Here is a 17,129-nt window from a genome sequence, read left to right as displayed (position 1 = left end):
ATAATTGTCTTGAGTTTCTACTAACAAAATAGTAACAAACTAAAATTTTCTGATCAGAAAATGATAAGATTTTCAACCCAATATTAAACCATGAAGAACAGCAGCTCTTCTTAATAGCCTTTATATTTCTTTTTCTTCTTCCTAAGGCCAAAATGTCATCATTTTTTTTTTTAAGAAAATCAAAGCCAAATGGTAAAAATGCGAAGATTTGGTTAAACAAACAGTCAGAATTTCAGTGGTTTTATCTGCAGCATGCAGAGCAACCAAACAAAGCCAAGATATTGTCCATCTCTTTGATAGACAAAGAGCCTCAGAGGTCCAGAGTGACATGCCCGAAGGCTGGCACGTGATTTGGCTAATTAAATTAAATAGCAGGAAACAGCTTTTCCATATGCCACTGCCTGGCCACACACAAACTGTAACAGTAAATCTTTTATACTAGTCAAGGAAAATGTAACCATTAAACAATATACAGTATCAACACACCATCCAAGAATCCTAAGTTGCATATCCACCTAAACTCCCTGGGCCTGGACTTTAACGCCAAATGCCTAAAAACTTCCTAATTCACTTTAGGAGCTATTGAAAAGCCCATGATAATTAAAGGGAATGAAAAAGAAACTCCCCTAAGGTTTACCAACACTTTAACTTAAGCCAAAATTCTGTTTTAAGGACATATTTCTACACAAAATTAAATCAAAACCTCAATACTTCTGAATCAGAGTTAAAATTAAATCTATCGCTCATTTACCATCAATTTTACATCCTCCCTCCCCATAATTGATCAAAAATAAAGAGATCTATTGAAAAAAGGAATAAAGCTTATGGAATCACTTGAGAAAATTCTTCTTCCATGCTCTCTATAATTTCTCATCCAATTACATAATCTTCTCTAAGTCAGCTACTAAGTTCTAGTCTTTTGATTAAGACACCATGATTTTAAACATATCTATACTTTCAAGTTTCTAGAAGAATTTCTCTGGTAGGTGTTATTCTTTTTTATCAATCATGATTTTCATTAGCACTGATTTCTAATGTAAAGAACACAAACTATGAAATAGCAATTGTGTCTTACATATAGAAGTATGGTGATGGAAAACTAAAAGCAAGAAAACTACTTCATAGGAATGCTAAATTAGAAGATGGTAAGATAATTTTAACTTAAAGACACAGAAAATTAACAATCAGTAAAGATCATGTCTCTGTTTAAACAGAAATATTAAATATGTGGTAAAATATACAAAAGTAAGTGGTACTCAGTATTTTTTTGGTAAAATTTTCTTTTATGGTAGCCAGTATTCAGATGTTCTAAGTATTTCATTATTTATGCTTTTCATACTTGAACTTAAGAATTTTCATTAGATTTATGAATTTTCATTAGATTTATGAGAGAGTTTACTGACTTGATGAACAATAATCTAATAAGATTATGGTATACTCTTTAACTACAAAAACATGCTCAATTTACTGGGATTCAATATTACTCAGAAAATAAAAGGAGGGGATTAGATGGGGAGAGGGAAGGACAGAGAAAGAAATAAAGTAAGGAGGGAAGGAGGAAATCAGAGAGGGAGAGAGTGGTAGAATCTAACTCTTCAAACTGGTTTGAAATGGTTTTGAAAATTTGCTGGCATTGCTGTTTTTAACTTGGTTTATTCTCTGTAATTGTAGGATGCCAAAAGGTCATCTGATACAGACAGGTTAGTGATGCCCCTTCAGTCTATGTGTGTACACGCCAGAAATCAGTAAGAAACTATTCACCTTTGCTCCCTTCATCTATGCCTTCAGAATTAATGCATGCGTGTGCTAAGTGGCTTCAACTGTGTCTGACTCTGCGACTTTATGGACTGTAGCCCACCAGGCTCCTCTGTCCATGGACTTCTCCAGGCAAGAGTACTGGAGTGGGTTGCTTTTTCCATCTCCAGGGGATCTTCCTGACCCTCAAACCCTGGTCTCCTGCATTGCAGGCAGATTCTTTACTGTCTGAGCCACTGGGGAAGCTGAATGTAAAGTTAACTAAAAATCCAAGAAATTTAAAGCCTAGGGGAAAATAGTCAAGCCATAAGGAAGAAATGAGTTGGTAGAAGCCTGTTAGTCACCAGCTTTGAAAGTGAAGCTAGGCCTAACAGTGAGCTAAACTAGCTCCTTCCTCCTCCCCAAAATATTGTATTAGTCTGTTTATACTTCACTGAATCCCATCTTCCCCTTTCCATCATCAACCCTGCCCCAGGGCGCAAGGCTAAGATTGTTAACTCCCTAGGATCATCTCAGACTGTTCAGTAGAGGCCCAGAGAGTTCACCACTTAGAGAGAAAAACCAGAGTTAGAGTCAAGAATACTATAGACTTGCTCTAACAAAATTCAAAGACAAGTCTTGAAAAAGCTACAGTGATCAATATTCTTTAAAGAAAGACAATTGATTTAAATTATCTGACATCTAATGAAAATTTACCACAGTGAAAGGAGTAGTAAGACAAGAATATCTTAAGAGCAAAATTAAGGAGTAGTAGCCAACACAAAAATGACAGAGAATACAAAAGCAGAAATAGACTTAAATATAAATATGCTGAAGGATTTAAAGGAAAATATGAATATAATGAAGACATAAATGGAAATTATATACAAGAACCGAATGGAACTTCTAGACCTGAAAAATATAACACCTTAAAAGAAGTTTTCACTGGGAAGAAAAGATGAGTACAGTAATATAAACTAGACAAACTGAAATAGAATTAAGCGTAATAAAAAATGCATAGAGACTTACAGACTTGTGAGACAGTATCAGGTGGTCTGACCTAGGTATAACTGGAGTCTCCAAAGAGAGTGAAAATATTAGAATGAACAATGCTTGACATTTCCCCAAATTTTAAAAAGTGCAAAGCCACAGATACAAGAAGCTCAGTGAACAAAAGCAGGATGCAAACAAAGAAAATGGCATAGAGGTAGATTATAATCAAGTTGTATGTGTAAAATCTTAAAAACAAGCAGAATCAAATACATTATCTGATTTCGAGACTTGCTATAAAGCGATGTTAATACAGATGCTGTGGCTTTGGCGTGTGCTTCCCAGGTGGTGCTAGGGGTCAAGACCGTGCCTGCTAATGCAAGTGAGGTAAGGAGACGCAGATTAGATCCCTGGGTGGGGAAGATCCCCCGGAGGTGGGCACCGGAAACCCACTCCAGTATTCTTGCCTGGAGAATCCCATGGACAGAGGAGCCTGGAGGGCCACAGTCCATAGTTTGCAGAGTCGGACACGACTGAAGTGACTTAGCATGCACGCGTGTAGACATACAGATCAATGGAATAAAGGAAAGAGTTCATAAATTTGCTCACACACATAAGTTCAATTGATTCCTAACAACACCACCAAAATAATTCAAAGGAACAAGTATAATCCTTACAAAAACTGGTGCTGAAAACTGGCTACCTAGGTAAGAAAATGATCTTCAGCCTTCCTTTAGTTCATACACAAAATTATACGACTCAAAACGGCTCTTGGCCTTAAACTTAAAAAATAAACTAAAAGGAGAGAATATAAAAGCAAATCTTTCTTGGATAGGACACTAAAGCACTAATCTTAGAAGAAAAAAGTGACAGATTGGGACATACTAAAATTCAAACATTCTACTCTTCAAAATAAAAGACAGGCTACAGGTTTAGGTGAACATATTTGTAACGCATACATACGTCTAGAAATGGACTGTATCCTGAATATATGCCACTCCTATACCCAATAATAAAGAGATATGCTTCAATAAAAAATCATGCAACATAGCTGAATTGACAATTTACCAAAGAAGATCTACAAATGGCCAATAAGCACATAAAAAGTAAGTCAAATCATAAGACAGCAGGGAAACACAGAACCACGAGAATCCACTACACATCCACTAGAATATATAAAGTTAAAAAATATCTGAAAATACCAAGTGCTGGCAACAGAAATTCTCATACATAGCTGATGACACTGTAAAATGTCCAACCACAAATATTTTGGCAGCCTTTTAAAATAAAGCTAAACATACACTTAACATACAAATCAATAATACTAACCCTAGGTATTTATTCAAAGAAATAAAGGCAATTTTCTACTAATACTTGAATACAATATTCACTGCAGCTTTATTCATACCTGTCCATACTTGGAAATAGCTTACATGCCCATCAATGCCACAAGCAAATCATGGCATACTGATATAATGGAATACTATTCGGCAATTAAAAAAAAGACCGTTTTACTGGTATGCTCATGGATGGATGTCAGAAGCATTTTTGACTAAAAGAAAAGACTGAAAATATCGCAGACTTTTTATGTGATTTATTTATATGAAATTCTAGAAAAATCAAAATTAATGTGCAGTGACAGGAAACAGATGGTTTGCCAGCGGCCCAGTAGAGACTGGGGGTGGGGGATTGATTAAAAAGGAGCAGGAGAGAACTCTTTTAGAGTGTATAAACATTCTACATCTAGATCGTGATGTATATATTTGTCAAAATTCACCAAGTGTACATACATATAAGCAGATTTTTGAATGTAAATTATACTTTAAGAAAAGTAGATTAAAAAACCAATATGGTTTAGGCTGTTAAAGTAACCAAAGTAAAATCTCATTTCAAAAATTTAATCCTAATTATGATGAGGGAAAAAAAATCCAGAACTTTAAAAATTGAACATTTTTTAAATCTTCAGGAGAGCTCCTTTCTAGGGAAAAATATCCCAGCTTTTTAAATCTGCTTCTCTATTTAATTATGTTGAGGTACAACTAAACTACTGCACATACATAAAGCTATAGGATATACAAAAATACTTAAAATATGTATCAGGTAAGGAAAATTAAAAAAAATAAAATAATCAAGTTGGATATTTTCACAAGTTTGTCAGGCAATTCAAGCAATGAAGTAAAAATCAAATCATTTTAAATGTATACCAGAAAACTAACTGCTAAATTTAACTCATGAAGTATAAAGAAAAAAAAGGAATTTGATAGCACCACTACCATGACCAGAACATATCTAAAATACTAAAAATACAGTGTGAAATAAGTTTCTTTATCATGTTGCTGCTGCTGCTAAGTCGCTTCAGTCGTGTCCGACTCTGTGCGACCCCATAGATGGCAGCCCACTAGGCTCCGCCCACCCTGGGATTCTCCAGGCAAGAATACTGGAGTGGGTCTTTATCATGTTAAGTGAAAGCACTAAAGAGGACCGATGACTATTCAAACTCAGGAAGCAATTCACTTGAGATCAAGAAATCATTGCAAGATTTCTTGTTTCAAGATGGAAAGACTTAGCAAACCAAACCAGAGATAACAGAGCCCCCACTTTGCACACCTTCCCAAATGAATACCCCTCAGAGCATTTTCTTAAGAAACAAAGACAGAAATTTCAGTACTTGTTTATTTCACTCTGTTTTGAAAAAGAGCCCAATGCAAATATGAGAAGAAAATCTGTCACGTAGGCTCCTAGGCAAGGCAGATTTTCAGAGTTTTGCTTCTTGATCCTGTAATAGGGTGGGAAGAACTGAGTATCAACAGCTTATCTGAAGACCCTCCCTAAAATCAATGTATTTTCCTATCTACTCTTTGGAACTAGGATCACGTGCATCATTTATACCTAGGGTTGATTTAAATTTGGTGAATCCTTGGTTGAAATATGATGAAATAAATCTGGGGTTCTTTTCATGGGAGCTAAAAGGAGACAGATGGAAAGGGAATGAGAGGAAGAGAGGAGACAGGTACTCACAGGGTCTCCCAAAGAACAATCCAACTAGGGTACTGCCCCTTGAGTCACGACAGGGCTGCAGTTCAATTGATTCTAGATGAAAGGGCTGCAGCTCAATTGATTCTAGACTGCTCACTTGCAGTCCTTGGGACAGGGAGGAACAGTGAAGCAGCCTCCTGCAGGGACCCATGCTGTGTATCTATTCCCATTTTCTGAGTGAGCTGCGACATGGAAAAGATGGGGAAGCACTCTTCTAAGGTTTCTTTAGTTACTGAAGAGAAAGTTATTCATTATTATAAAGTGAAATTGAGTGTGACCTAGGTTCCAGCCAAGAAGAAAGAATAAAGTTACTAAAGTTTCAAGAAGTTCCGAATAATATGAATAACATTTGATAATTTTTTACTCAGCATCAATTTTGCTAGCATGCATTGGTATTACTCAAATAAATCCATTTACGTTTTATAAATCCTTGATAAAAATAAAAAATTGTTAATCTCATTTTATAAACCAGCAAACTGAGGCTCAGCAGAATTAAGTAATTTGGAGGTAGAGTTGCTGGCAGATGAAGTTAAGAGCTGGAACTTCAGTCCAACTAAAGAATTGCATTTTCATCACTAGGCAGCTACGCCTATAACACAGTTCCACACATGAATCTCAAGGACAGTGCCACTATTCAAGTTTGTGGTATACACAGTCAAAACAACACATAATTTCTAGGTTCAGAAATAATTTTCCTTAATTAAATATGCATAAAAGTGAGGTTGATTCATTCTCTTAGTATGAATAATTCTGTCTTCTTTCCAAGCTCCAAGTTCCAAAAATTATATAGACTATATGGACATAGAAAAACTAATTCAGGCATACCTCATTTTATTGTGCTTCACTTTACTGCACTTTGAAGATACTATGTTTTTTTTACAAATGGAAGGTTTTTGGCAAACCTGCCTCAAGTATCTATTGGTGCCATTTCCCCCACAGCTTTATTTTCAAATTAAGATATGTGTACATTTTTTGACATACTGCTATTGCACACTTAATAGACTATAGTGTAAACATAACTTTTACATGCACTGGGAAACTAAAAAGTTAGTGTGATTCACTCTATAGCAGTGGTCTGGAACTAAATTCACAATATTTCTGAGATACCTGTACTATAAAGAGGCTATGAAAATTAAGATACTGTATTTTTATCTAAAAATTTCCATCAGATATTATAATTGAATAATGATTAATACAGAACACAAATTAAGAAAATAAACTTGTAAGTTCTGGGTAGTAGCAAATAAATTCATCAAGAAAAAATTTCTATCATTTACACCTAGCTGAAAATGAAACAGTAACTATTATTACTAGAGCCAGCTTAAGGAAAACGTTACTAATGCAGACATTCAGCACAATAAGTATTCCAACAAGTAAAAACTGAATCTACACTTCACATTAGAAAACAAAAGTGAACCTGTAATCATGACATGGAAGAAAATATCCTTTAACCATTAAGCAATCTGAATAAGAGAAATGTAAAACAAAAATCATTCAAATAGGATTTAATTGAGCACTTCAGAAATTCCTTCTGTGGTTCCAGGAGCACTGTATATTCTCCCTTGCTTTCAAAGGCAAAAGGATATGATGACAGAAAGGTAATAATAAAAGAAAAAAACTACATGGTAAGTCCTATGGAATTGATTCCAAGTTGACAGAATAGTTTGGATGGATTAGAGAAATCAGAGAAAGATAAAATTTTGAAAAAGGAAGTTAAGAACTTTTCGGAGAGTGAAAAAGTTTGCTGAAACTCATGCAATTGGAACTCCAAATTGGAAATTTGCTTTGCATGGAAAGTGATTAAGTTAAATTAGAAGGGATAAGTTACCACTCAGAATATAAAGGTTGAATTATGAGGACTGAAACTGGATGACAGCCTTTCGATAAAGAGATTAGGGAGATGTTACTGTAGGTTATGCCTTAGAGAATGGAAAAGTGGTATTGTAACTTGACAGTAAGTTAACTGAATTAGTAAAAGAGGACACTGATAATGAAAGGAAGCTCTTGCAATGATTTGTTTTTAGAAAGGAATTTGTTTAGTATTAATTATCGTAGTGACTCGGAGAAGGCAATGGCACCCCACTCCAGTACTCTTGCCTGGAAAATCCCATGGTGGAGGAGCCTGGTAGGCTGTAGTCCATGGGGTTGCTAAGAGTCGGACATGACTGAGCAACTTCCCTTTCACTTTGCACTTTCATGCATTGGAGAAGGAAATGGCAACTCACTCCAGTGTTCTTGCCTGGAGAATCCCAAGGACCGGGGAGCCTGATGGGCTTCCATCTATGGGGTCGCATAGAATCGGACACGACTGAAGTGACTTAGCAGTATGGTAGTGACTGGGAAAAGCAGAGCCAAAGACAGAGCAAAGAAATATGATGGCAAGGAAACCAGAAATAGGAGTACCAACTGCTTATAAGAGATAAAGAAGGTTAACTGTTAGCAGAGGGAACTATAGTCAATATCTTGTAATAATCTATAATGGAAAATAATCTCAAGAATAATATATGTATATACATAAAACTGAATCACCTTGCTATGTACTTGAAACACTATAAGTCAACTATACTTCACTATAATATATATTTTCAGAAAAAAATAAAGAGATGAAGGAGATGACCAAAGGTGACTTGATAATCCATCCCAGTGTCTCAATGGTGGTTTGAGAGACAGAAATGGAAGAGTGAGAAGAAGCAGTACACTTTCAGGAGATAAACATATCAACTGAGATGAGAGTGGAGCAGTGAGTGAACTGTCTTTAAGACTGACACTATTAATAAAACACATTGATAGACTTTGAGTTGTCTTTAAGGTAAAGAGTAAAGAGATCCTTAAACCCTTAAGGTGCCACAGATCTCATTAACACATTTTACACCTATTTATTAGAATAAATAACAGCAATAGAAAGATACTGGCAAGAGCAGATATTCATTTGTTCAGATTTTATATCCAACTATTTCCAAAATGAGGTAGTGAGATCCATCTATTAACATGAGAGGAAGATGATCTAAGAGCAGTGCTGTATACTAACAGAATGCAGATCACAAATGCAAGCTACATATACAATCTTAAATACTCTAACAGCCACATTAAAGGCGGAAAATAAAGCAAGAAACATAAATTTTAATAATGTTATATAACCTAATACATTAAGAATACTATTTTTTAATATGTAATCACTATATGTCTTCGTTGTTGTTTTAGTCGCTGTCATGTCTGACTCTTTTGTGACCCCATGGATTGTAGCCCACTCGGCTCCTCTATCCATGGGATTCTCTAGGCAAGAGTACTGGAGTGGGTTGTCATTTCCTTCTCCAGGGGATCTTCCCGACCCAGAGGCTGAACACAGGTCTCCTGCATTGTCAGGTGGTTCTTTACCACTGAGCCACCAGGGAAGGCCGTATGACATCACTACTTAGGTATTAATAAATATATTTTTATACTATGTCTGTGAAATCTGATGTTTTATTAAATCAAATCTCAATTCATATCAGTCACATTTTAAATTTTCATAGCTACACGTGGCTACCAGTTTGGAAATACAAATACAGGATTCTTTGCAGAACTTCCATTAACAGAACAAAAGGCAGACTTGAACATAATAACTTCATCACAAAATTTAAGTGCAATGCAGACATAAGTAAAAATGAGTAACACCAAGATAGAATTTTCAAGTTATATAAATGAAGAACAATAAATTTGATTTAGTTTTTAAAGATCACAAGGAAATAAGCATTTCTTAAAGGAAAAATACAGAACATTCTCCAGTTTATATTAGATATAATAAACATCAAGATTATAGCATTTAATTGACAAGAAAAAAAAAAAGGAAGCACCATGGAAATCTTGGAAGCAACAGAGAATACCAGGATAGTGGAAAAGCAAGACCAGATCAACCAGAAATGAGGAAAAGGGAGACGATGCAAGAGCAAGTGGAGCTCAACAATCAGTAAATTCTCATCTCTTTAAAAAATAACACAAAGCAGGGAGAAATAAAAACAATGTATATAACTCAAAACAGATCAAATACCTAAAAGTAAGTTATAAAATTATAAAATGCTTAGAAGGAAACATAGGTACAAATCTTTGTCACATTAAGCAACATATTCATAACAAGATAAAAAATAGATGAATAGACTTCAATAAAGTTTAAAATGTTTGTGCATCAAAAGACACTATCGGGAAGATGAGAAGACAACCCATGGAATGGGAGAAAATATTTGCAACTCATATACATGATAATGGTCTAGCATCCAGGTGGCAGTAGTGGTAAAAACCTGCCTGCCAATGTAGGAGACATAAGAGAGTGGGTTCAACAGCTATGTAGGGAAGATTCCCTGGAGGTGGAAGGGCCTGGCAACCCACTCCAGTGTTCTTGCCTGAAGAATCTCATGGACAGAGGAGCCTGGCAGGCTACAGTCCACAGGGTTGCAAAGAGTTGGACACAACTGAAGCAACTTAGCATGCACTTTCAGAATATATTTAAAATCTCTTATGACTCAACAGAAAAGACAGGGCAATTAAAAAATGGGCAAAAGCAGGGGAAGGAGAGCATGGGACAAACTGAGAGAGTAGCTTTAAAACATATATATTACACTATGTACAATAGATAGCTAATGGGAAGTTGCTGTACAACAGGAGGAGCTCGGCCCAGTGCTCTCTGACAACCTGGCGGGGGTTGAGGGGGGAGGATGGGGAGGGAGGCAGAGTTGCAGGGGAGGTTCAAGAGGGAGGAGACGTATGTATACTTACAGCTGATTCACGTTGTTGTATGGCAGAAGTCAACACAATATTGTAAAGTAATTATCCTCCAATTAAAAATAAATTAAAACAATCATAAGGCCAGAAAGCCTTTTCTGCCTGCCCTAGTTCATGTGGTGAGATTGTACTAAAGATGCTGAGAGACATTTAAATGTTTTAAAAAAAAAATGGGCAAAAGACCTAACTAGGCATTTCTCCAAAGAAGATAAGCAAATAATAACTAAATGAAAAAAATGTTCAACTTCATTAGTCATTAGTGAAATAGAAATCAAAACAACAATGAACAAACATTTCACATCCACTAGGGTGACAACAATAAAAAAAAAAAAAAGGAAGAAAGAAAATAACAAACGTTAGAGAAGATGTGGAGAAATTGGAACTCCCCATGCATTGCTAGTGGGAATATAAAATAGTTTAGCCACTGTGGAAAACAATTCAGCAGTTCCTTAAAACTTAAACAGAGTTACCAGATGACCCAGTAATTTCACTCCTAGATCTATATACCATCAAACACTGAAAACATGTTAGAACAAAAATTTGTACACAAATGTTCACAGCAGCATTACTTATAAAAGCCAAAAGTGAAAGCAATCCAAATATCTATCAATTGATTAAGAAATAAACAAAACAATGGTACCCCACTCCAGTACTCTTGCCTGGAAAATCCCATGGATGCAGGAGCCTGGTGGACCGCAGTCCATGGGGTCGCTAAGAGTCGGACAAGACTCAGCGACTTCACTTTCACTTTTCACTTTCATGCATTGGAAAAGGAAATGGCAACCCACTTCAGTGTTCTTGCCTGGAGAATCCCAGGGACGGGGTAGCCTGGTGGGCTGCCGTCTGTGGGGTCACACAGAGTCGGACACGACTGAAGCGACTTAGCTTAGCATAGCATAGCATAGCATTAGCGCCCCTGGCAGCCTCCAGAGCACTGTTTCTGAGTCAGACTCTCACAAAGGGCTTGAAAAACATAGATTGCTGCACTCTTAAGACAGATTCAAAACCTCTGTGGGGTGTGGTCAGAATACCAACTGTCAACAGATTCCCTCAAGACAATCTCTATGCACCTTTCAATAGGAAAACCACTTAGGAGGTCTAGAACTCAAGACAAACATTCTTGTTTTTCCTTTTTACAATATCTATATTGACTTTTGTGGGCTTCCCTGGTGGCTCAGCAATAAAGAATCCACCTGCCAATGCAGGAGATGCGTGTTTGATCCCTGGGTTGGAAAAATCTCCTAGTGAAGTAAATGGTAACCCTCTCCAGTATTCTTGCCTGGAAAATCCCAAAGACAGAAAAGCCTGATGGTCTACAGTCCATGGGGTCGCAAAAAAAGTCAGCCATGACTTAGCAACTAAAAAACAACAATCTCTTTACTAACAGCAGTGACCGAAAGAGGAAACTGCTTCAAAACAGTTTGGAAATGCTGATGGGCAAAGAGAGAGAGAAGAAAGTGCTAATGATTTCATAGAGCTTTGAAGGACATGAAAGGAGAGTTGTTGCACAAATACAGCTCAGTGCTACAGGCTGAGAACAAGGGCTGGTGTGGGATTGCCGAGGTTCAAACTGGAGCCAGACTGCCACTGACTGGGTGACCTTGACCTGATTTGACTTATTCTGTGTCCCAGGGCCGTCATCTCTACAATGGGACAGTAATACCGACCCTGTAAGGCTGTTGTGAGGACTAATGTGTTAACAGGTGTAAAGTGTTTATAACAATACCGAGTACATAATATACTTGCAACAGTAAAAAATAAAAGTCTTCTTGTAAATCAAATGGTCTCCCAAAGTTGCATTGTCTAAACTCTACCATCTACAAGCCTTAAAGAAATTATTATAAAGTGAGAACAGACAACTTTTAAAACATAAATAAAGTCTGAGGAGTAACATTTCTCATATCCTGTTTCATTTGTCTGAGTTCTTTGATTGCCCCCCACCCATACTTTCCCTTTAAAACCCAGTTGGAGGAATGATAAATAATAAAGGGAATGGTAATCTACCCCTCAAACTTTTTCTCTTGTGTGTGTATATATATATATATATATATATATATATATATATGAGATTCTAATTGGTTATAATATAATCGGTTATAATTTGTAAACCTGGATTATTTATCATTGTTAACCCATCATTATATATCCACAGTTGTATATTTCTGTTAGTGGAAAAAGTCAAAAAGGAATGCCAAATTAAAAAAAAATACTGTTGTCCACCTATATATCTGTTGAGTAGTACGTTTCAAAAAAAATTTTAGTATCTTAATTCCTTTTTAACATACTTTAGAAAAAAATAAGTATGAAGAAACATAATTTTTTTTAAAAAGCTGTCTTTCTCAAAACTATATAAAGTAGCAGTCTCCATTTCAGCAGCCCACTTCACCAAGAAGGCAGGCCTTGACGACGAGAGGAAGAAATGTAAATGGTTATTCATTGCTGGCAAAAACTATTTTCTGAAGAAAATAGAAGAGCTTCTAACATTGATACATACTGAAACAGTCCCTTTACACTTGTGAAATCAGATGTATAGTATAAAATCATTATCTAATTGATTTCTCCAGCTTTTTAAGGATCTCTAGAGAAGGCGATAGCACCCCACTCCAGTACTCTTGCCTGGAAAATCCCATGGACGCGGTAGCCTGGTAGGCTGCAGTCCATGGGGTCACGAAGAATCGGCGGACACGACTAAGCGACTTCACTTTCACTTTTCACTTTCACACATTGGAGAAGGAAATGGCAACCCACTCCAGTGTTCTTGCCTGGAGAATCCCAGGGACGGGGGAGCCTGGTGGGCTGCCGTCTATGGGGTCGCACAGAGTCGGACACGACCGAAGCAACTTAGCAGCAGCAGTAGCAAGTAATCTTATAATTTTATAGTCCAAAGGCAGTTTTCAGAAAATTATGACTAGCATCAGTGATATTTCCCACAAGTCTGACCAAATTATCAAATTTACAGGCTTACAGAATGATAATCCATTTTGTAATAGTAAATGATATTAGCTACAGAATTAGAGTAGTTTAACTCATGTGACACTACTGAAGTTTAGATTACGGGAATCAGAGAATATAAGACAAATATTTTTAACTTATTGAACCAAATACACATTATAACAGATTATGAAGTAATGTTTTGCTTGCAACTGAGCAGAAGAGGAGCAATGAGCGTAGCTCCTGGATGTGTATGGTCCAGGCCCCTTCACCTGACTCAGGCTCCTTGTTCTTCACCCTACTATTATAACAATTGTTTCCATATAAAGGGAGGTCATTTAATTACTCTTTTCTTTATATACTGTCACTTTGTACTTGTAGGTCAGGTTCTTACTGTAATAGATATAACTATTATGATACAGAAAATTATTCATTTTAATATTTATGGAGTGTTTGTTATATTCAAGGGATTATATTAACCTTTTTAAAAAGAATTTTTAAAGTGACTGATACCTATTTATATAAAATTTTATATTTAGAAGTTGACATCAAAGATGATAACATATGAAATAGGCCACGCAGGGAAAATAAAACTGCAACAAATTTTACGTGTATCTGTTATCTGATAATGGCTGCTGTAAATTGGTTAAAGTGACTATTGTTGGATTTATTATTTTTAATGGCATTAGAAGTAACTGCTCAAAATATCTTTATTTTCTTGTTTCAACAAAGAATGGCAATATATTTTGGTATACGAGACCTACTGCATGAGTTTCAAATTCAATTAAATATATCAAGTTTACACAAAGCCATATGTATAAAGGGGATCTTTTAAAAAAAACTTTATTTGAGAAAGGAAGAGACTTATAACAGAAGGCAAGAAGAGAAACATACAAACAATATATTTACAACACAAAACAAGAGATCACCTTCAAGGGTGTAAATTATAATAAATACAGTAGATTTTAAAAGAGACAATTATCAATTAGTTCTAAGATTATTTAAGTCCAGCTTTCCTTTTCACTGGTTCCAGGTAGTTTCTTGATTAAATTCAAAGACTATCAAATTCAAACAATTAATGTCCACCAACTGTACTGATGAAGCTCTCTCAAATGACACTATAAAAAATAGGTTTTTTTTGTTTGTGATTACATATCTTTGCAGTAATATTATACAAAAGCCTGCTCAGCCACATGTTCCTCCCCAAATAAAATGTATTTTAAAAGATGCACTATCCCTTTTTTATGAGATTGCAAAAAGATTTTAAATAAAATGTATATTTATGAGATGGAAAAAATATAAAATTTTATCTTAGGAATGCCATATTTTTAATGCAAAACAACTGACAAAAAGTCATTTTAATCTGAAGGAATATACTAACCAAAATATGTTGGTAGTAGGAAGTGTTGCCTATTATAGCTATTTGTCAAATTATCGAAGGACTTTCATTATATGGAAAAGTTTTAAACTTTCTAACTTCTAGTTATGTTACTTTACTTTGAATGGAGACTTTTTAAAAAAGGATAATGTATCTTTAGCAGTAACCTTTTTTAAGAAATATTTTTAAATGTCACAGCAAAATGTAAACAACACGTGCCAGTAACATACAGTTATACAAGGTCTACATTTGGCAAAACTGCTATATCTCCTTTGAAACAGGATACTACACCTTAAAATACCTCGGATTTAGAAATATAAATATTTTAATAGAAAAAAACCTCACAAAGATTCTAGGTCATTTGGATTATCCATATTAAAGGGGTCTTAATACAACGAATCTTTAACTAGCTTAACAAAAGTAAACCTATAAAACAAGGTAAACATATCAAAAGAGAGTATGAAGGAAATGTTCCAGTGAAAAGCTTCCTTAACAATTTCCCTACTTGCGGTGTTATTTTCTTAGACAATAAATCAATTCATAGAGTGCCCTTTAAAAACCGACAGAGTAAAACACTATCCTCCGGTTTTTTTCCCTACATTCCTCAGTACATGAATCACTTGGACTTCCTGTTTCCACAAGGCATTTCCTGTTCAGCCTCATAGAAACAGTTTTCTGTAGACCAGCAGGAACCTGACAAAGAACTGACTTAAATAAACAGTCTTCTGTTGCCTTCAAAGTTGTTTGCATTTCATAGCATCAAAGGACATAGTCCTTCTGAAGGTGCATTATGTACAAGTAGATTCTTTTGTTAAACCTAACTTTCCTAATTTTTTATTTGCCAAAATAGTATGGTATACATTGTGTCATTATGGAATTATACTGAAGAGATCCTAGTGATAATGATGATCAAACATGACACATCTTCTTCTTTTAAACATGATTTTTGACTTCAGATCAGATAATAATCATACTGTTACTATTTTTTCCACAGCTGGAGATACAGTGTTGTATCTGATTGGACCATAAAGCAGCACGTTAGTTCTTGCCAACATTTGCATCTGCTTCATTTGATCTTTTTCAATAAACAATGTCATCAAATAACACAGGATAAAAATGAAATGAGCAGTACTAGGTGAGACATAATGTGATATTTAAAATAGTGCTGTACTTCGCATCTATATATTTAGAACCACCTCTATTCCTAATATTTTCAACTGCAATCTATACAATAACCTAGGACTACTGGCATAGTAACCAGAACATTTCACTTAACAAAAAAAGATAGAGGAAGGAAGGGGCTGACTAACTTTAATAGGGTTCAAGACTGTAGTATGATACAGTATGTACAACAATGTGAAAATTGAATTCTACATATCAAAAAAAAATCAGTTACTAATAAAATGTTTCATTGATCAGACTGGAAAACTATCCAGCAGTCACTGACCTCAACAGATAAACTAAAACCAACAGTGAGTTCGTTTTCCTTAGAAGTAATTGGTGGGTCAGGCTTTGGGATGAATTAAAAGCCTATTAATCACTTGGATACTGATGTAGTATAATTTTAGTGTAACAGGTATTTCCTTAACAGTAGAGTTTCAAGAAACCTTGCTATCTATATAGAGATCAGTATATAGAAAGATCTATATATAGATATATCTGCATTAATCAGAATCCTTAAACACTAAAGTCAAATCATTCAGAGATATAAACGGATAGGAAATAATATCCATTTACCAAAACCAGCAATGCATTTCATATTCAGATAATGACTTTAATTACAAATCCTGGAGCTAAATCTTTGCCTATTACCTGTTGCATAAAAGCAGCCTGCTCCCCAGATTCCATTTCCTGGATCTGAGCATCTTCATCACTGTCCACGGGTTCCTCCTTGACCTTCACAGCACCAGCTTGTCCCAATGTGTCATCCGCACAAGCACCGCTGTCACGCCTAGTGCTGTGGCCACTAGAGGGCGCTCTGTCTTCCTGCATTGCTTGGTCCCCCTGAAGCTCTTCCTCCGCTTCCTCGAGGTGACTGCCTGGTTGCTTCAGTTGTTCAATAGACTTCGAAAGCAGCTAGAAGAGAGTGTTCAGGGGTTCAATATTCAGGGGTTCTTGGCGGTAACACAGCAGTAATATACACTTTGATTTCCTATAATTCTACTTCAGTACACCTTGATTTCTAATTTCTGAGGATCATTTTCTGAATGAATTTGTATGCAATGAAATTCTTCAGTAATACTAAATCTGAAGCAGTCCCACCAATTCCATACTGTATTGGTGTCCTAGGCAGGGAATGAGGTCT

The 17,129-nt window shown here is 35.7% G+C and overlaps 1 protein-coding gene across 11 annotated transcripts in view; it reads right to left on the bottom strand.

Annotated features, from left to right (window-relative positions):
- HDAC9 (histone deacetylase 9) overlaps window positions 1–17,129 on the bottom strand; it is a 992,890-nt gene that overhangs the window by 364,332 nt on the left and 611,429 nt on the right. For all 11 annotated transcript variants that reach the window (XR_009735813.1, XM_061413649.1, XM_061413654.1 and 8 more), the window contains one exon: window positions 16,637–16,900. Coding sequence is in view for 10 of the 11 variants with exons in the window: in XM_061413649.1 (XP_061269633.1) it covers window positions 16,637–16,900 (264 nt within the window). In the remaining variant the exon portion in view is untranslated. The remainder of the gene's footprint in view (window positions 1–16,636; window positions 16,901–17,129) is intronic.

This window comes from Bos javanicus, chromosome 4, assembly GCF_032452875.1.
Source record: "Bos javanicus breed banteng chromosome 4, ARS-OSU_banteng_1.0, whole genome shotgun sequence".
Taxonomy (NCBI): Eukaryota; Metazoa; Chordata; class Mammalia; order Artiodactyla; family Bovidae; genus Bos; species Bos javanicus.
Note: the sequence above shows the minus strand (reverse complement) of the source record. Positions and strands in the feature narration are given on the sequence as shown.